The sequence below is a fragment of the Muntiacus reevesi genome, chromosome 2 (assembly GCF_963930625.1).
Source record: "Muntiacus reevesi chromosome 2, mMunRee1.1, whole genome shotgun sequence".
Taxonomy (NCBI): Eukaryota; Metazoa; Chordata; class Mammalia; order Artiodactyla; family Cervidae; genus Muntiacus; species Muntiacus reevesi.
In genome coordinates, this window is record NC_089250.1 from 275284013 (window position 1) to 275305463 (window position 21451).

General features: G+C 41.9%; 1 protein-coding gene across 1 annotated transcript in view; it reads left to right on the top strand.

Annotated features, from left to right (window-relative positions):
* The first annotated feature begins 839 nt into the window (after positions 1-839).
* Positions 840-21451, top strand: part of LOC136161705 (zinc finger protein 420-like) — a 56702-nt gene continuing 36090 nt past the window's right edge. The window contains 2 exon segments of the mRNA XM_065926730.1: positions 840-919; positions 1392-1605. Of these exon segments, the coding sequence (XP_065782802.1) occupies positions 1591-1605 (15 nt within the window). The 5' untranslated portion in view covers positions 840-919; positions 1392-1590.

Below are 21451 nucleotides of genomic sequence, written 5' to 3' on the forward strand. Positions count from 1 at the left end.
TCCGACTCTTTGCAACCCCATGAATCGCAGCACGCCAGGCCTCCCTGTCCATCACAAACTCCTGGAGTTTACTCAAACTCATGCCCATCGAGTCGGTGACGCCATCCAGCCATCTCATCCTCTGTCGTCCCCTTCTCCTCCTGCCCCCAATCCCACCCAGCATCAGGGCTTTTCCAATGAGTCAACTCTTCGCATGAGGTGGCCACAGAATTGGAGTTTCAGCTTTAGCATCAGTCCTTCCAATGAATACCCAGGACTGATCTCCTTTAGGATGGATTGCTTGGATCTCCTTGCAGTCCAAGGGACTCTCAAGAGTCTTCTCCAACACCACAGTTCAAAAGCATCAATTCTTCAGTGCTCAGCTTTCTTTACAGTCCAACTCTCACATCCATACACCTGTGTTAATTGTTGTTGCAGCTGCTGCTGAAGTGATTACGTTCTACTTTTCGTCACTGAGGAGACACCCATCTTCACACACTCACAAAAAGGGCTTTTGAATTTTCCCCGTTTTTCAACTTGGTGAAAACATCTCGGCTTCCCATAGAGGCAGCTCTCAAAATTCTTCTCTTTTGCCTTAAGTTGTGTTAAAAACTAACTTAGAACAGGCAGGAAGCAGCTCTGCTCCAGAGGAAGTCAAAGAGATTTAAAGGCATCAAAAACCAGAGAAAGGAAGCACAGCTGGACAGAAGGACCAACAGACCCAAAACGGACTGGGGAGGGGTGAAGGGAGGAAGGCTCCGCCCCCACTGGCCCCGCCCCTACGTACCTGCGCTTCCGGCCTCGTCCCACCCTCTCCCTTACGTTGCCTCTCGTTGGCCGCGGCAGCGCACTCACCTCCTCTGTACCGGATTTTCCGCCCGCGCGTGCGCAGTATCCTGCAGACCCGGAGTTGCGTTTAAATGAGCGACAGAGGGTTCTGGTGAGTTTGTTTGTTAGTTTAAAACCCGGATGTCGTAGTCCCACGGCCTGTTGTCCTTCACACGTGGGTTTCGGGGGTCTCTGCGGATGTTCAAGGTACCGCCCCCATTTTCCCATCCCCAGTGTGTCCTCGCATCGCCGTAAGAAGTTCTGAGGTCCGTTAGCTTAGCTGCCGGGTCCCTGGGGCCCACGTCAGCTTTCTGTTAGCATCGTTCTAGGGTCTAAGTTCGTCTCTGACAGTTCTGCCTTCTAACTTGTAGAGACCGCTGCTTCAAGTCCTGCATTGCCCAACCCCTAGGTCCCTGATCCACGAAGAGGTGAAGGAGGCTCTATTCTGTATGGAGTTTGGTCAGGGTCTCGCCTAAGGTTTGAAGGGGAGGGTCAGCCTAGAACGCGTGGTTTTCACAGGAAGGGCCGCGAGTTCTGAAGAAAAGAATACAACTAAAAACACATCGTTTGATTCTGTGTTCCAGAATCCCTGCTGTGTCAGTGGCCGTGGAGGATTGTGATTTGTACCTGTTGAGATCCTCCCTCTGTGTGGGGCTGTGTTACAGGGAGCTCGCTGTGGTTTTCTAAGTATTCAACAGCCTATTTACAACACTCGGGTCACTTCCCAAGACTGATCTTACCTGAGAAGGAAGACCAGAGGGGAAGGAAAACAAAGAGTCAGAAATGACTCGTTCCCAGGTAAGAGGCATAGTCCGTGTTTGTTCTGTCTCTCTTTCCTGAAATGCTGTTTCTTTGGACTTGATAAGCTCCTTGACTTCTGAACGGGTTTGTTTGAAGGTACCCATAGTCATCATCCCAAGGGACCCATTGCCCTCCTGGCATATCGGTGTGACAGAAGACAGAGTATTGCAGGCAGAGAAGCTCACTCAAGCTTTTAAGTCCCGAGTTTTTATTGGGGTTTAGCTACATAGGTGGGATTGATAACATCTCCAGCATTCTCCCCTCCTTAGAGGTTGGGCTAATCAGCCCACTTGGCTCAAAGCCCCAAATCTCTAGTCACTTCGTTGGTCTTTGTGAAATGCCCAGCCTCACCACCTGAGTCATCTCATTATTAAACTAGGAGCCGGCCGTAGGTCATGTTGTTAGCATAAATTATCAGGGCCCACGGAGAGTAATAAAGCTACTTAAGTCACTAAGGAAATTCCGAGAGAGGAAAAAAAAAAAAAAAAAAGTTAAATTCCAAGCGTAGTTAACAAACTTCCAGAACCTGGGGACCAAAGCCTGCCAAATTCTTTTTTGTTGTTGTTTTGTTTTGGTATTTATTTAGTTTTGGCTATACTGGGATTTTTCTGATGGTCTTGGGCTTTCTCTGTTGTGATTAGGAGGGGCCACTATCTTGTTGTGGAGCTCTGGCTCTAAGGCACGGGTTCAGTCGTTGGATTAATCCCTGGCAGGCTCTGGAGGATATGGGCTTCAGCAGTTGTGGCACACTAGCTTAGTTGCTCCGAGGCTTGTGGGATCTTCCCTGACCAGGGATGGAACCTGTGTCCTCTGCATTGACAGGGAAAGTTCTCACCGGTGGACCATCGGGCAAGCCCCTGAATTCTTTTTTTTTCTTTTTTCCCTAAATTCTTTATTACACAACGCTGAAACCTAAATCTTTCCTTTATGCCCTTTGACTTTTTCTTCCCCCTCTGATTTTTGTTGTTACTTTGGAATACCTCACGTGTTGCAATATTAAAAAATATTTTGTTGTGCTTACATTCTATTTTATTGTTCAAAGTAATGTCTAAGTATCTCTTTAGGTGAGCTTCTTTGGCTACATTGTAACTATTTTGCTTCATTTATTTTGAAGTTTTACTAGTCTATACAGTTATAACTTCATCTGTAATTTGGCAGAATTACAGATTTACAGATTGTAATTACAGAAATCTGTAATTTCCCTCTATTTACATTTTTTTTCATTTTTTAATTCAAAATTATGTTGGCTCTCCTAGGTACAGCTGAGCCTTATACTTGAAATATCCATGTTTGTTTTGAGTTTCAATTGTTCTGAATTTGGAGTCACTGAAGTCTTTATGTCACCACATCTTCCAAGTAAAACTTGTGATATTCAGACTTGATGTGCTTCAGTAAAGGTTTACAGTTTCTTCACATAGGTCTGGAAATGTGTTCTACATAGGTGTCATGGTATATTTGCTAATAAAATGTACACTATTTCTCATATTGTGTTTTTGATCATTCTTACTAAAGAGACAAAATAGTTTTCATTGAACCCGGGTGACTCAGTAGTAAAGAATCCACCTGCCAATGCAGGAGAACTGGGTTTGATCCCCGGGTTAGGAAGTTCCCCTGGAGAAGGAAATGGCAACCCCCTCCAGTATTCTTGCCTGGGAAATCCCATGAACAGAGGAGTCTGGATGGCTACAGTCAATGGGGTCACAAAGTGTTAGATGTGATACATGTCACTTAACATGCATTCATGCACAATTTGTTGCCGGGAGCCAACACATGAGACCCTACCCCTAAAAAGGCCATAGGGGAGATAACCTGATGGGCAAGGCGAATCAGGTTTTCAGGGGTTTCGAAAAAGTCAGGTCATGAAACCCTGCCCCTAAAAAGGCCATAGGGGAGTAAACTGACGAGCAAGGCGAATCAGGTTTTCAGGGGTTTCGAAAAAGTCAGCTCATGAAACCTTGCCCCTAACAAGGCCGGAAGGGAGAAAACCTGACGGGCAAGGCGAATCAGGTTTTCAGGGGTTTTCAAAAAGGCCAGTTCACGAGATCCCACCCATGACAAGGTCACGAGGAGAAAGCCTGACAGGCAAGGCAGATCAGGTTTTCAGGGATTTCGAAAAGCTGCGCTTGGCTCTCACCTTAAAAGATGATACCTGTCTTTCTGATGCCTGCCTCAATGGACTACTCCCTAATTTCTCTGACACAGGCAGGAAGGCCTTCCCCGATCTCTTTCCAAATAAGAATCAACTTAGAACTTTAATCAATAAGTTTCCCAGGTGGTGGTATTTTATGAGATTATTTAGGGTGGAAAGGAGTGTTTTAATGTAAAACTCCTTTACTGGTAGTTTTGTTAGCCAAATGCATTTATGCGCTTGGTACTAATATGCATGATTGCTTATAATATCCTAATCATAAAATAGCATAAAGAACCTGATTATATAAAAGCCCTAATAGATATAGAGCCCTTTTAAGGGGTAAAGGAGTCCTATTAGAAAACATAAGAAAATTATTCTATAGGTGGTTATTCCGTTGTGATTTGCTTGCTGTGTTTTGCTTGCTGTATTTTTGCCTTTAATGTGCTAAGGTTGTGTTATAAAAACCATTGTTAATATAGTTAAAGATCTAGGGAAATAAGAACTTAGCCCTAGTGTTGTAACAATGAGATGGTTGTTAATTGTCAGCCAGGAGTACTAGGCAGAAGCTGCCTCACTGAAGCCGCAGAGTCTGTATGGGCTAAACTTCTTAGATAAATGCAACTGACTACTTTTGCCGAAAGATTAGTTTTTGTATTAACAAGAATATAATTCTACTCTGTACTACTTCCCTATGACCCTGTTACCTTTCAGTTAAGGTCACCATAAAAACGGAAAATAGGTTTACAATCACCTGACCTGCATAAAATGTTAATAGCCTCAAGGCCAGAAGATCATGTGCTAAAAATTACTATAGAATTAGAAAGCAAAAAAAAATCCTGCTTCTCCTAAAAATCAAAATGATGTAATGCTAATCCTGTGTAACCATGAGTAAGCATCTTGTACCTTGAAAACGTTCTGTGAAAGGGTATAAGACTGGTTGTCAAAAAGTAAAACACAGACTTGGCCCTATCAAGGCTAGTCTCACGTCTCTCTCTCTCGCCGACGCCGTTCATCCTAAGGGTACCCCCTGGATCCTGCCGAGGCTGGACCCCGGCAATTTGTAAATGCTTGTTTTACCGTAAATTCTAAAATACATGAGTTTTTTTTTTGTTTTTTTTTTTTTTTTTTTTTTTAAAGAAAGGTGGATTAAAAATGTTTGTTCCAAAAGATCTGTTACTTATGGAAGCTTGCTTTTACCTGAAGTGTGTTTATGTGTGCATCTGTGTGTGCAGGCAGAAACCTAGGGCTTATTTAAAAGCCATCATCATTTCATGAAGATTTGTATTGATTCTAAACTTTGAAAACTGTTCTTACATATTTTCCATGGCCTTCGATTGTTTCATTTTAGTGAAATGAATATATAGTTCCATTTTAATAGATGTATGCATGGAAATGTTCATATGATTTGGTCAGTTATTTTTCTTGTATTCTTTTTTTTTTTTTCTTCTTGTATTCTTTACAGTTAGAGAAGCTTCTGTGAACTTTCTTTAGAGTTGTCCCTATGTATTCGTCTGTGTATTATTAGAGTACATAGAGTGAAGTAAATTTAAGCTGTTTAAGGTATGTTTGCTACATATTTGCAAAAAGGTGGAACAGCAACATAATTGGAAGACTCTATCAAAACTCTCAGAAAGATATATAGTATATCCTAAATAGTTAAAATGATTGTTGCTACTGAGGATGCTCTCATATTTGAACTGCAAAATGTGTAAAACACTTGAAGTTCAAAAGTAAGCATGAATGCTTACCTGACTATTGTATTTGGTTAGTATTCAAAATGGTCATTCATGGAGCAGAATTTTGAACACCACTAGTGAAAAGAAGCTTGTTAACAATACTAAGAAAAAAGTTAAGCTTGCTAAAAGAAATGGCACATTTGTCCCACTCAAGAACTCTTGGGTCAGAGTATACTTTTTAGAAATATTCCCTGTTTCCTTGACGGACAGTTCATCCTGTGTCATACAAATACAACACTCAAAAGTAAATATGCCAATATTGTTCTTATTATTTTATCATTTCTTTTCCAGATCAGAATAGTTTCTGAAATGGTTTGTGGGTCATTTCTCATCTTTTTTTGGCTTAGGATTACGGTAGGAAATATTGCTGTGTAAAAGTCATATTATACTCTAACACCAGTTCAGTCCTGCTCCCAGGACTGAGATAATGAGATGAATCGCCTGCATGGATTTCTTTCAGTAAACTCTTTCCCTTAAGTAAATCTGCCTAGTCAGGACCATCACTCTTGAGATACGGGTTTTCTTCTGACCTTATGACCAATATTAATTCCTTGTTTCCTTGGTAATGGTTACTATATGTTTGGTTTTCTGATCTTTATTATTGTCAAAGAAATTCCTTAACAGCCTGTATATGCTCACACAAAGATCATTAAAGCACCCTTGTTCCATCAGAGCTTGGGTCCCTGTGTCTTTCTTTCTTTCTCTCTCTCTCTCTCTCACTCTCTCTCCCTCTCAGTCTAATTCTCTGGAGCATGGAAACCTGGCAAGGTCACTTTCTCACCCGGGCTTTCAAGACTTCCTCGAGAGGATGCCCTGTGCCTTCATGAGTGGTACAAGCCCTGTGTCAAGGGCTTTATAGGTTCTCTGCGTAAACCAAGGAATATCAGCCTCTTTCTGTCTTTTGCTTTTTTCTTGTCGACTCCAGACCAGCAGGTTCCGGGCCATTAAAGGACTGCAACGTTAGGCTACAGATCATATGAAGTGAAATTTGCTTACAACACATTTTTAAAATATTTATTTATTTGGCTGCACTGGATCTTCTTATGGCAGGTAGGATCTTCAGTTATCCTTGTAATTTTCGGCTTCTTTGGTTGTGACATGTAAACTCTTAGCTACAGCACGTGAGATCTAGTTTGCTGATCAGGGAAAGAACCAGAGCTCTGTGCATTGGGAGCTCAGGATCTTAGTCACTGGATCATCACAGAGTTCCTGAACTAACATTTTTTAATGATAGATTCAGGTCATAGTTTCCATATAGTGCCAAAATACCCATGCAGTGATAATGCATTCCTCTATGTACTTCTTACCCCATGACTCATGTTCACTGCTTTAGGTGTTTATGTGAGAATCCCATGCTATGAATTTGTTTTTTCCATTTGACTTGAACAAGTGTCTTGTAAAGAATAAGTGAGGGATGTGCCTAAACTCTCATTAATGGCATAACCCCATGTCTTCTTACTTTCTTTCTGCTTTGAAAGATGAACACTCAGGTGTGTTTAGCAGAGATGCTGGGTTTGGGGAGTGGGGGTTTTCATCCCAAGCCCAGGTCTGATCTTTTCCAGTACACTCCATGCTCACATCACAGGGTCTCATCACAGTTTTGTATTTTCCAAAATGTTTACAAGAATCTAATTAGTCCTAATCTATGCTCAACTGTATTAAAATTAAAATACAGTTTAGTACAAATAAAGAATATCATCCTCTCACATTATGTACATTTTAATCCATTCAAAATTACCTGAGTTTAGTGAAATGAAAAATTTTCTCTCTTCCTCCTAATGAGCATATAGCCCCATTTGAGTGTATGTCTGTACTCAGTGGAGATTAGTTTGAGTAGGCTCCTAGAGTGGATGATGGACAGGGAGGCCTGGTGTGCTGTGGGCCATGGGATCGCAAAGAGTTGGACCTGACTGAGCAACTGAACTGGACTGTATGTTTGAAAATATTAACATGACTTGATCAATTTTTTCTTCTTTTCTTTTTGCTTTGTTTTTTGAAGAACTTCTGGGGAAGGGAATGACTACCCATTCCAGTATTCCTGCTTAGGGATTTCTTGGACAGAGGAATCTGGCCAGTTAGAGTCCATGGGGTCACAGAGAATAAGACAGGACTGAGTGACTAAACCTTTTCTTGTCTTTAGTATTCTTTACAGTTACAGAAGCTTCTATCAACCTTTTTCAGTGTTGTCTCTGTGAACCTCTCTGTGTTTTATTAGCTAAAGTCTAAAGTACATAAACTAAAGTGAAGTTTAAGTTCTGCCATTTAGTGGCTGTTTGTTAAAATATGTGCCAAAAGGTAGAAGAGCAACTTTACTCATTTTTAGTTATTCCTCTTGTCCTTTCAAGACGCTGATAAAAACAATCAGAAAGATATAGGGTACATACTAAATAGCTAAAATGATTCTTTCTGCCAAGGTTCTGGTTACCCCAAGAGTGAAGAGCAGATAAAACCAAGGAGGGTCTTAGAATGCAGAAACTAAAAAAACAGACCCTTATTGTCTCATGTCTGGGAATTCTTTTCCAACTCGCACCCAGACCATGACATTTTTGGTGGCTTGTTTGGGGACTTAGAGTCTCTTCCCCGCCTCCTCGCTTCTCCTTCCTCATAGGGACCCTCTGCCAACAGCAAGTGCTGTGGCAGCAACTGAGGTACTCTGGCCAGGGTTACCCTCTGGTGTGTTGTAAACGCCTCACTGCCCACTGCACCCCAAGTAGCTGCCGCTTGAGTGGGTGAGGGTCTCTCCTTTGCCTTTCTTGCAAGTGAGGACTGTGCCAACCAATACTGTGTGGGCGCAGGTCAGACACATAAAAGCCACTAGGGCGCCTGCCCCAGAAAGACTCCCATGTGAGGATGGGGGGACAGAGAACGGATCAGGCCACAAGGGCATCCGCCCCCAGCAAGACAACTTCCGTCCACCATGTCAGGCGCATAGTGGTTGAAGCAAAACAGAGACCATCGTCCCCGGCCACCGCCTCCTGGATGTATTGCAAGGCGGATTCCTCAGGCTTCTTCCCTGTCACTGTCACTTCTCTCCCTTCTGGTCTGGATTGGTTTACGGGAGCCTGGGTGTTGCCTCTGAGCCATCCCAAGCGTGCCTTCCCCGTTTCAGGGAGTCACCAAACGGTGAGTCGCCTGGTTGCTCCCGGGCATCTCTGTCTTTCTCTGCCCGTGTCGCCTGGTGGCCTCGCTGCAGGGCTCTCTCAGGTCCCGTCTCTCTGTTGGACGCGACTGCTGGGCCGCGCGGCCATTTTGTGCGTCAGTCGCAGGGAGAGACGACTGGGGAAAAGGGCCGCCTTCCTGTCAGCCAGTGACTTGGTTCGCCCCTTCTGTGGTAGGTGGGCTAAGAGCGGGTTCTCTCTCATCCCAGGACGCTCTCTCATACTCAACCCTCGGCTCCATTCTCAGAAACTGGGAAATGTTGACCCTCCAAAAGGCCTGGCTCCTACACAAACGGGGGACCCCCGGAAATGGCCTCTGAGTGGCACACCAGGTTTTGCCAAAGGACGGGAAAGGACTGAAATTTCCTTGCGTTCTGTTGCCTGCCTGTCTCCTGTCCCCTCTGTCTGTCTCTCTCAGTTTTCCTAGATGACCCCTACTCGACCTTTCATATCCACATGATCTCTAGGAAAAGATTCTGAGGTTCCCTTTGGTCCAGGTGTTTCTCCTGTATTCCAAAGCCTGAAGGATCAAAAACTGTCCTATCATTCTAAAGAATCCCCTTCTAAGGAAGCTTATCTCTCAGGTGAAGAGGGAAGCAAGATTCCCCCATTCCTGAGCATCCTAAAGAATTCCCTTCTGACTACTCCTGTTTCTCAGGGCTGGGAAGGACCAAGCTTCCCCCACTCCTGCAAATTCCCTTAATCCTTCAGATTCTCCTCATGGGACAAAGACCTCACTTCCCACCAGAGGGACAGTCCAAAATTTTTATCAGCTGAAATGCCCCTGATATCAGAGTCAATTTGAGCATTAGTTTGTCTATATTTTAGCTATAAAACTAAGACTACGGAAACAAATAATGGCTTTTTGACACAGGATGACCCTGACACTCTTTAGACTCTGGAGAAAACTGGTTAAAATGAAATTTTCTTTCCCTTGGGAACTGCAAAATCCTTTCTTTTTGCATATGCATTTAAAACCAACTAGCTTGTTAAAAGGCCTGCCTAGGGAAAAGCTTGAAGTTAACCCTTTCCTAGTCCTTGAAATACACTGCCCACTTTGCCTGAGACCTCACTCAGCCTTGGACAAATCAGAACATCAGGCCAAACAAACAAACAAACAAAAAAGGGTCAAAGAGATGTTTTAACTCTCAGGCAGGAAACTATGAGGTCTCTGTCTGTCTGTCTGTCTGGATTTATGTATGTCTCAGTGTGCACTCTTTTTTTTTTTTTTTTTTTTTTCATAATATTGCTGAAGTTGTAAATGAGTTCTAATTTAATTGGCCTAAAGGGAAGTAAGTTCTTACAAATCAGACAATTCTAACTGCAAGAGAAATTAACCTAAATGAATTTCAGATGCACGTGAACTGGGAAATATTCAATATTAAATACCGAGTATTAATGTTTGTTTGCTAATCTAATGTAGATATGTCTAAGACTCATTAAGCACAGTATTTTCATTATGCCTAGGTTTATTATAAGTTAAATGTTGTTATATTTTTATATCTGTTACAAGTTTGTTAACCAGGAAAGTACCTCTAGGAAAGGGAAAAAAAAAAAAAAAAAAACCTTCAAAGAAAATGTAAAAGAGATATGAGCTTTCAGAGAAAGTCTTAAGAATAATTATTCTTTAGAAATGTCTGTCTAAAACATCCTCTAGATTGTGGTAACCTGAATTTCTAGGACTGTGCTAAACTAAGTGATGGAAGTTTATTGGATAGCTAGGTAATTTCCAAATAAAAGAAGATTCTGAAACATTCATTCCTAAGGACTAACTTCCTCTTACCGAGAAACTAGAGATTTTGGAATATTCATGAATAATGCTTGATGCCATCCTGAGATGTTCTCTAGAATTTCTTTTTTTTTTTTTTTTTTTTTTTAGGAATTATCACTGGTATTTATGTTCACCAATGTATAGAATGCTTAAGTTCTTGGTTGCTTAAGGAAAGTAGAATGTATATTTTCAGTAAAGAAGGTATGAGGAGTGAAGTTACATTTTACGAAGGGAAAAGGAAGTAGGTCTGACTTACCGGTGGCTGTTTCAGGGTGGGAGAACAAAGTAATGGGTACAGAGAGTGATAAGGTTTCATGGAAAGTGGACCCCAAGGGAAGAGTTTTGTTCATAAATACAAGTTTTCTTGAGATGTTGACTTGCCTTTGATGATGGATTTTAAGTTTCTTTACCTCTGAAGTGATCTGTTCTATGTTTACCTTTGAAATCTTCTTTGTTATTTTGGCTAAGTGAATATAATGTTTCCGAGTGATCTATATGATTTTATCTGACTGAGCGTTATAACCCCTTTTGATATTGGTCAACAAAACTTCCTAAATAACTTGACTTCTTGCTGACTTTGGAATTCTTCAGAGGGCCCCTGAGACATCCCAGGGAGCTATTAAACTACCTGAGTTCATTGGACTTGTTAAATTATATGGGAAGTACTGTTGAAGGGGTGATAAATCTTCTCAGATTATACGATATGGTGGATGTTACTAATATAGATATCCTAAACTTATGTGGAGTTCATATAGATCTGATATGCCCTAATAAAATGTGGTCAACTATAATTCTAGTTATCCTGCTAAAGTGTTACAAGTCATAGCAATGACCAAGCTACATTGTCAGTTGCAGTTTAATCAGATTTAATCATGCCTTCTATGGTTTCACTCTGATGCCTTTGTAAGAATACTGCTACTTCATGATTTATGGAAAAGATTTTTTATGGTTAACCGATGAACAAATTTTGTTTGCTATCTGGTAAGCTGGTACCAGACTGGAATTTAGTCTACTCTCTATGCTAATAGAACAGAGTTTTCTTAGAATGCAGCTTTCAAGAAGACATTATGAATTTCTTTGCCTTTAAGTGATTTATATTCATTTTAAAAATCTTTTGTTACTTTGGTAAAGTAAATAAGCATTACATAAGATTATGGTACATGTAGACAAAGCTCATTCTTCTTGTAAAAAAATAACCCCTCATGGTTAGGCTTTTGCCATCCTGATGTCCTTAAAACATGGCCATAGTCTGCTCCTGAATCGCAGAATTAAAAATGGGTGAACAATAGATGTAAATCAAAGAGTCAGTGCTATGGGAAATCCAAGATGGCTGCATGGCTTTTCCCAGTTCCCTGACAAACCTCACTTTTATTTGATGGGTTAAAGCCTTCCCTGGCTACAGGGTTAATGCCCTCATAAAGAAAAATAAATTGTTTCACTGAATATTAAGTTTTGTTCATTGTTAAACTAAATTTCTAGTTTTGTTAATTAAAGTCTAGTGTTTACTAAGACTCACTTCTGAGATAGTTCCTTGTTATATTTCTAAAAGATTTAATTAAGTTATTAAAAAGGACACTATAAGTTTGTTTCTAAAGCTAATCTCAGTAAACAGTCTTCAGATAAAGATTAGATGCGCAATGATATACAACCAGGAGATTAACACCTGGCTATAGTCATTTAAGAAATGAAGTCAGATGACCTGGGGTATACTGCTTTACCTAATGAAAGTTCTTGACTTACCATTCTTACTTATCACCTGACTACTAACTGCTAGCTATAGCTATATTATTTTCTATGTTGCTTGTTTCAGAAGATTGTTTCTTAGGTTACTAAATCTGTGACTGAGCCTGTGATAAAATGTTGATATGCAGTTCCATATGCTATTAATTGTTGTAATAATGTACCTCTAGATATGGGAAGAAGGAACAAGAAGGAATATTCTCTGGGATAAAGAGGCTAGTAAGACAAGTATGATCCAAAGACTTTTGCTACTCACAAGGCCTGCTCTAGAAACAGCACATTGAGTGGTCTATTAGTGGAACCTTCCCTAGGCCTGGGAATGAGCCTTCCCAGTGCTGCGGGACACAATGGCCAAGAAGTGCCCCCAAAGCATGGTCAAATATGTGGCTACAAAGGGACTCTGCTGACTGGACTCTGCCAGCTGTCTCTACAAAGATGACATCATGACCACTGCAAGTGCCTGACTTTCAACAGCCCGCAAAAGGAGTTCAGAGTAGAGATCAGAAATAAGGCACTCTGTGCTCTGGGAAAAACCCAGAAGAACTGGCCTTCTGATAGTCAGATGCTTTCAGGTAAAGATTTTATGAGCCCAAATTCTTGCTTCTTCTTGTCCAGTCCTGTTTCTCCTGGCTAGCCCATGAGCAAATTTCTACTTCTTTTCATCTTTGGGTCATGTACCTTTAACTTTATTTTTTTTTTTTAAAATAAAGTTTTATTAAAGTATAAAGGAGATAGAGAAAGCTTCTGACATAGGCATCAGAAGGGGGCAAAAGAGTACCCAACTTTCTTGTAAAGTTTGTTTCTTCAAAAATACCACAAATGTCCAAGTGGTCGTGCAAGAATATTCCCTGACCAACACCTAGACAATGTGGAAACAAGTCACCTTATCATTCCATGGACTCTCATTGCCCTCCGTAAATGCACCCTGACAGAATAGGCAAAGGGAACTCAGATTCCCATGGCACCCCTGCTCAGCCTGAAGAAACCAGAGTGGTCATCGCCCCTTTTTCCTTGAAATTGGAATCCAAAATGTGTGAGAAGGGAGATGGGTAGATAGTTAGACATGAACAGGGTATCAACAAGGGCCAAAGTATTGGCCCTAAAAATAAAGAGAGGGAGGTATGTGGTGACCCAGGGACAAAAGAGTAGATAAAACCAAGGAGGGTCTTGGAATGCAGGAATGGAAAAACAAGACCCCTTAGCATCTTTCCCTCCCCCATGTTGTAGCTATTGATGGATTTCAGGTCCTTCTGAGCAGCATAAACTGTCTCCCCTCCAACCCCATAAGGAGAATGTATTTTTCTTACTCTGCCTCCCACCTAGTATATGTGCCTCATCCATTCAGCAAATGATCCACAAGACCCCTATCCCACTCTTTGTACCCTGGCTATGAAAGTGGACTGAGGACCCCTGATCAGCATCCTTTCTCATTTGAGCTGGCCTGCTGTTCTAACAGCGTCCCCCGTTCTAATAAACTTTATTTCCCTCTCATTTTGTCTCATGTCTGGAAATTCTTTTCCAACCCGAGCCCAGACCAGAAGAAAGGTTACTATCCTATTCAGTTCAGTTCAGTTCAGTCGCTCAGGTGTGTCCGACTCTTTGTGTCCCCATGAATCGCAGCACACCAGGACTCCCTGTCCATGACCAATTCCCAGAGCTTACTCAAACTCATGTCCATCGAGTCGGTGATGCCATCCAGCTATCTCATCCTCTGTCATCCCCTTTTCCTCCTGCCCCCAATCACTCCCAGCATCAGGGTCTTTTCCAATGAGTCAACTCTTAGCATGAGGTGGCAAAAGTATTGCAGTTTCAGCTTCAGCATCAGTCCTTCCAGTGAACACTCAGGACTGATCTCCTTTAGGATGGACTGCTTGGATCTCCTTACAATCCAAGGCACTCTCAAGAGTCTTCTCCAACACCACAGTTCAAAAGCATCAATTCTTCAGTGCTCAGTTTTCTTCACAGTTCAACTCTCATATCCATACATGACCACTGGAAAAACCATAGGCTCTACTTGATGGAACTTTGTTGGCAAAGTAATGTCTCTGCTTTTTAATACGCTATCTAGGTTGGTCATAGCTTTCCTTCCAAGGACTAAGCGTCTTTTAATTTACTATCCTATTCCACCTATTAAAATTTGTAAAACAATTAAAGTTCCAACTTAAGTATGAATTCTTACCTTACTATTCTATTTCCTTGCGGTTTAAAATCGTCATTCATCGATCAGAATTTTCAACATTACTAACTCAAATAACCTTGCTAAAAATGTGGCACTTTGGGCCCACTTCAGAACTCTTGTCTCAGAATACACTTAAAAAAAAAAAATCCTGTTTCTTTGGTAAACAATTTATCCTATGTCACACGAGTAGAACACTGAAAAATAGATATGCTAATGTTTCCCAGATGGTTTTATAATTGCTTTTCCAGATGAGAGTAGTTTCTCTAATGCTTTGTGGATCATAACTCATCCTCTGTTTTTCACATTAGAAATTGGGTAGAAAAGATTACTGTGTAAAAAATATATTTTGTAGTACCAGTCAAGCCACTACTTCACGACCAGGTCTCTGAACTTGCTGTTTTCATCTTGGGTCACATTAGGAAGACTTCCCACGGCCACATGGCATCTGTACTTTGTATTTCAGGGATGGCTGACGTTCCGGGATGTGACCATAGATTTCACTCAAGAGGAGTGGGAGTGCCTGGACCTCGGTCAGCAGGAATTGTACAGGGACGTGTTGTTAGAGAATTACGGGAACCTGGCCTCCTTGGGTAAGGATAACTGCCTTCCAGAATCGCTTATCCACCCACTGGGTTTTTGTTCTGTCATTCCAAGAATGTTTTCTGACATTTTCTGCTTCCCATAGTAGTTCCAGATCTCTGCTTTCTAGGGGAAAATGGGTATTTGTGACTTTAGGAAGAAAAGTGATGATTCATGATGACTCGTTATGCTGGTGATGTTTTTCTTCCTTGAGGTACTCTGCCTCCTTCATTCTAGGTTAGTGGTAATTGTGTAAGTTCTGTGGCATTAAATAGATGCACACTTTCTTAATTTCACATCGATACTACTTACATTTGCCTTAGTACTAGTTGACCAGAATCTCAGGATCTGATTGTTAGGTGTTTGTTAGTTTTCTATGACGGCTTTGAATAAAGTATTTCAGGAAATGTTTTCTAGGACAGAATGTGTTGTTGTCTCACCTGAATACAAACTGGATTCGATACTGATAAATCTCTAACAACACAAATTTTCCTTTCTCTGATCAACAGGGCTTGTCTCTAAACTGGACCTGGTCACCTTTCTGGAGCAATTGAAGGATCCCAGGAATATAAGGAGAATGGAGACAACAGCCTTTTACCCAGGGAGTTATGAATGGATGGAGATGAAGACTCAGATGAGTGGTCCAAGGAGCTGCAAGGAATTCATCCTTCATCACATGGCTTTGGAAGATTCGCTTCAGTGGAAGTGGTTTTTGAAAACCTGGGTTTGTGTCTGCTAGTGTCATAGAAATATATCACTTGCCTCATTCTGTCTCTTATATCATTCATTAATTTATCTCCAGTGATTACTTTTCTCCATCACAGTGTGAACTAAAAGTCTCCTCTTGACTTGTGACAAACTGCATTCATTAGTTGCTCTTCAATTTCTTTGGGTCCCTAGGAAAACTCTGCCCATTTCTGAGTAACTGTATGACAGTCGTTTTCAAGTTTCCCTCTACCTTTGGACAGAAATGTGTAAGTGGAGTGGTAGACAAACTGCCAAACTTCTAGGAATACTGGGTATGGGTTTTTATTCTCTGGTTTATAATTTCCTGTTCACTGGGAGTGACACATATGACCTTCTAAATAAATTTCAAATTCAAGTAATTTTTCACTGCAGAAAGCAAAACCTTGTGAAAATCAAAGAATGCACATCTCAGGTTGACTTCAAAGTTTCTCTTTTACTTTTATGATCTCATATTAAATATCTTTAGTGTATTTGATCTAATTCTAACTTGCTAAAATACCTTATTATATTCTTTTACCTCATAGAATTTTAAAATATATTGACATGAACTCTTAGCACATTTTCCACTGTACTATTAATGGTTGATTCAAACTATGACAATTTTTAGGTTATATAAAGAAATCTTTATTAAAATTCTAATTGGAAGATAGCTTTTTTCCAATTGTGTGCTCCTAAACAGCAAAGAGAACTAATTATACAAATCGGTCAGTTCAGTTCCGTCACTCAGTCGAGTCTGAGTCTGCGATCCATGGTCTGCAGCAAACCAGGCTTCCCTGTCCGTCACCAAGTCCCAGAGCCTGCTCAAACTCTTGGCCATCGAGGTAGTGATGCCATCCAACCATCTCATCCTCTGTCATCCCCTTGTCCTCTCATCTTCAGTCTTTCCCAGCATCAGGGTCTTTCTCAGTGGGTCAGTTCTTCACATCAGGTGGCCAAAGTATCAGAGTTTCAGCTTCACCATGTCGTTCCAATGAACATCCAGGACTGATTTTCTTTAGGATGGCGTGGTGTGATCTTCCAGTTCAAGGGACTAAGAGTCTTCTCCAACAACACAGTTCAAAAGCATCAGTTCTTCGGGGCTCAGCTTTCTTCATGGTCCAGCTCTCACATCCATACATGACTACTAGAGAAACCATAGCTTTGACAACATGGACCATTTTCAAAAGTAATGTTTCTGCTTTTTAATATGCTCCCTAGGTTGGTCATAGCTTTTCTTCCAAGGAGCAAGCGTCTTTTATTTTCATGGCTGTAGTCACCATCTGCAGTGATTTTGGAACCTCCAAAATAAAGTCTGTCACTGTTAACATTGTTCCTCCCACTGTTTGCCATGAAAGGATATGACTGGTGCCATGATCTTCGTTTTTTGAAGGTTGCGTTTGAGGCCAGCTTTTGCACCCGCTTCTTTCAGTTTCATGAGGAGACTCTGCAGTTCCTCTTCGCTTTCTGCTATAAGGGTGTTGTCATCTGTATATCTGAGATTATGGATATTTCTCCCTGGAATCTTGATTCCAATTTGTGCTTCATCCAACCCGGAATATTGCACGATGTACTGTACATATAATTTAAATAAGCAGGGTAACAATATACAGCCCTGACGTACTCCTTTCCCAATTTGGAATCCGTCCGTTGTCACATGTCCAGTTCTCACTGTTGCTTCTTGACATGCATACAGATTTCTCAGGAGGCAGGCAAGGTAGTCTGGTGTTCTCATCTCTTTAAGAATTTTCCACAGTTTCTTGTGAGCCACATAATCAAAGCCTGTGGTGTAGTCAATACAGCAGATGTGGTTCTTTTTCCAGAAACCTCTTGCTTCTTATATGATCCAAGGGATGTTGGCAATTTGATGTCTGGATCCTCTGCCATTTCTAAATCCAGCTTGCACATCTGGAAGCTCTCAGTTCACGTACTGTCAAAGCCTCACTTGGAGAATTTTGAGCCTGTGCTATTGTTTGAAATGAGAGAAATTGTGTAGTAGTTTGAGTGTTCTTTGGCATTGCCTTTCTTTGTGATTGGAATGAAAACTGACCTTTTCCCATCCTGAGGCCACTGCTGAGTTTTCAAAATTTGCTGGCTAATCTAGTGCAGAACTTTAACATTATCCTCTTTTAGGACTTGAAATAGCTCAGCCGGAGTTCCATCACCTGCACTAGCTTTGTTGGTAGTCATGCCTTCTAAGGCCGACTTGACTTTGGACGCCAGGATGTCTGTTCCTAGGTGAGTGATCACACTATCGTGGTTATCTCAGTCATTATCTCAGATCTTTTTTGTATAGTTCTTCCATGTATTCTCACCAACTTCTCTTATTATCTTATGCTCCTTTTAGGTCCATCCTGTTTCTGTCCTTTATTGTTCCCGTCTTTGCTTGAAATATTCCCAGTGCCTCTAATTTCCTTAAAGAGATCTCTAGTCTTTACCGTTCTATTGATTTCCTTCCCATTTAGGCCTCCACAGAGCAATGAGTAGAGTTCCCCTTTTCTCTAGTCATAGTTTTAAAGTCTCTCTTCTTATTTAATTTATTAAAACTAGTACTTTATTAAGTTTCTCTTATTTGTTTCAGCTTCCTTGGACACTGTCTTGTGTGTCCTCAGTTTCTGATTAGTTCTCTGTCACTATCACTTATGATTTTTAGACTGAAGCATCTAATAGAACATTCTCAGAAACATGTGAGGCAAGAGTTCGATTTACGAATTACTTGGCACCTAGGATTTGTGAAAGTGTTTGGTGTCTCCCTTAAGAGGACTAAAAGCAGGAAGTAATCATTAGATTGCCTATCACCTCTGAATTCAGTGGTGCCTGGAGGATTTTATCTTGTTTCTTCCCCTATAACCTGTTTCTTTGCCATATCATTTTGTCCAGCTTCAGTTTGCGGTCTCTCTTTTGAAGGCTACAGGAACCTAGTTAGTCTTCCTTGTGGTGTCTGCACCTTGGTGGATGAGGTTGGTCCCAAAGTTTGTGCCCTTGTCCTCTTGATCTGGGCTTTGATTGCTGTTAACCGTGACCAGGGCCTGCTGTGGATATTCAGGGCTGTTTCCCCATTGTTCTGTGGTTGTTACTGCCCTCTCTCTGGTGGTGCCTGCTCCCAACATGGTGGAGCAGAGCCCCCAGACCTGAATCTTAGCTGTGATTCTGATCTGTGTTGCGAGGCAGGTGGGACTGGAGCACCTGCATGTGGAGAAAAGTCACTGAGTATTACTCCTCTGGGGATGTTCACTCAGGATGTGCTCTGGATCCCCCTCTCATGCGTTCTGCAGGCTCTCATGTGATGTAGTGTTGGCACTGCTCTTGGCCCCAGCTTAACCATGGGCATGATGGCCCTTGGCCCTGGTGTCTCGCAAATGTTGTTTTCACAAGGTCTCCGGCATAGATTCAGTGAAGTCAGGTCCTGGGATTGCATTCAATGTGGAGCTGGACCCTCTGGTGCTCAGGGGCAGCTCAGGGTCTGTCCTGGCCCAGCCCCCTTGTGTGGGAGCCCACAGAGTCTACAGCAGCTAGAGCTGACCCTGCCTTGACTGAGAGAGCGCTGGTAGGTGATTCAGATGCTCTGTACGGGCTGAGGTTGCACGGGCGGTCGTGGGTGTGAGACCGTGGCTTCTGTTGCTGCAGGGAGAGGTGTCAGCTTTTCTTCTTCATCCCTGGGGCTCAGCTGTGCTTTCAGCTGCATCTGAGCCTGTGGGCAACTCACAGGTGTCTTCTCCTGTCCTGCCCCAGGGCACAGGAGTCTGCTGATTGTGGAGGAGGTCGATGGGGGAGGCCGTGGCTGGGGGCTTAAGAGATCTACGTGGGTGGAGTTCTTCATAGTCCTTGGCGAGCAGGGTCCGGCACAAGGGGCAAGGGATGCAATGGGCTTACTCGTTGGGCATCACTCACCAATGCCACTCTGCTGTCTGCTGGTTCAGGGTTCCACCACAAGCATCCCGTTTGCAGAGCTCTTCCCACAGCCTCATCCCTTCAGGATGTTTCCTCACAGCCATCCTCAATCCTCTGCCTGGTTTTCCGAACCCCACATTTCAGCACCCAGCCCTTGTCTGCAGTGGTGGACATGCCTCTCAGGCTGGGTGGGCGGGCAGGGGTCAGGACCCCGTGTGAGGGTCTCACCCTGTCCTGCTGCCACACGCGGGTTGCCATGTTCTCTCCACAGAGAGTGAGGCTCTCCTGTCCAAACTGAGTGCCCGACGAGGGGCTTTGCCGAATGTGGAGACTGCGCCTCACTTTCGTGTCCCCCCAGGTTGCAGGCCCCATCCCACTTCCTCTCCTCTTCCTTTTCCTTCTTCTTCTCTTGTCCTACCTGGCTCAACAGGAATCTTTCTTGTTTCTTTAGATTTCAAGGGGTCCCTGCTAGTGTTCAGCTGGCCCTGTGAGAGTTGTTCCATTTCTCTTTCATTTGTGGAGAGAGAGATGATCTCCACATCTTCCTATGCCTCTGGCATCTTGATCCTTCCATCTCTATTTTATTTTTAAACTAGCTAATGGTCATCAATTTTCTCTAAATCTTTAAAGGTATTCACTGAGAATAGCAAGTAAAATTACTTCTTATTTGGTATCTTTCAGCTATGTCTCCACAAGACACCCAGGATTTGATGCCGAAGAATCCAACATTAGAAGATGTATCCTCAAAAGCAAACCTAGGAATATGTCAAATATTTCACCTCAGATATGTAAATTTAATGAAAGCCTGGGAATATACAAGAGTATATGAAAGACAGAGAGAATGCTTATGTGGACATAAAGAAATGGAGACAGTTACACATAAAGCTAACACTACTGCAAAAAGAAATGAGCAATGTGAGTCAAATTGGGAAAAACACTCACTTCAGTCTTTAACATCTGCCGAGACGTGTAAGTGTTTAAGAAAAGATTTCCATCCCTTTTTGAGACATGCATGTTCTCTAAAATGAAACCTGGAAAATCTGGAAGGTAATCTAGTCTGTGCTGCAAATACACATTCAGACAATTCTGAACTTAGGCTTCGACTAAACATACATTCAAGCATGTCTGAACACCTACAATTTAACAGTGAGTGGGAAAACATACAATCTAATCAGTTGGAGGGATCCGTGAGCAGGGGGTCATTTTTCTTCCCCCAACAAATATTTTCTCTCCATTCCAAGATATATAATGTTGATGACAATGGAAGAGATGCAATCCAACCATCATTGTTCAATACATATTGTGATACGGTTAATACACAACAATGTTGCATGTGCAATAAAATGAGTCAGACCTTAAGAACTCCAGCTCCAATAATTACAAGAGTATTTTTGGTGGACTGAGAACGTATTCAGGCAATGAAACTGGGTTGAAGGAGACTCCAACCTTGAGAAACATCAGGGACTCAAATCTTCAATCAAGGATTCTAAAAGTCATAAAGGTAGAAATGCCTTTGATCAAATGTCAGGTTTTTCTCTCAATAAGAGTACCTGTACTGAAGAGAGGACTTGTACTGAATATGGTAAGGTTTCTAGTCAGTCTTCAGAACTTATTCAACCGCAGACTGTTCAGAATCCACAGAAAGAAAACATGTGTAAGACATGTGGGAAAGTATTTAGTAAGCCATCGAATCTAAATAAACATAGGAAAATTCATACAGGAAGGAAACCTTTCCAATTACAGAATGTAGCAAAGCGTTTAAACGTCACTCAGTTCTTACTCAACATCAGCGAATTCATACTGGAGAGAAACCTTATACATGTACAGAATGTAGCAAAGCCTTTACTTACAATTCAAGTCTGATTCAATATGGGCGGATTCATACTGGAGAGAAACATAAATGTACAGAATGTAGCAAAGCCTTTGTCTGTTCCT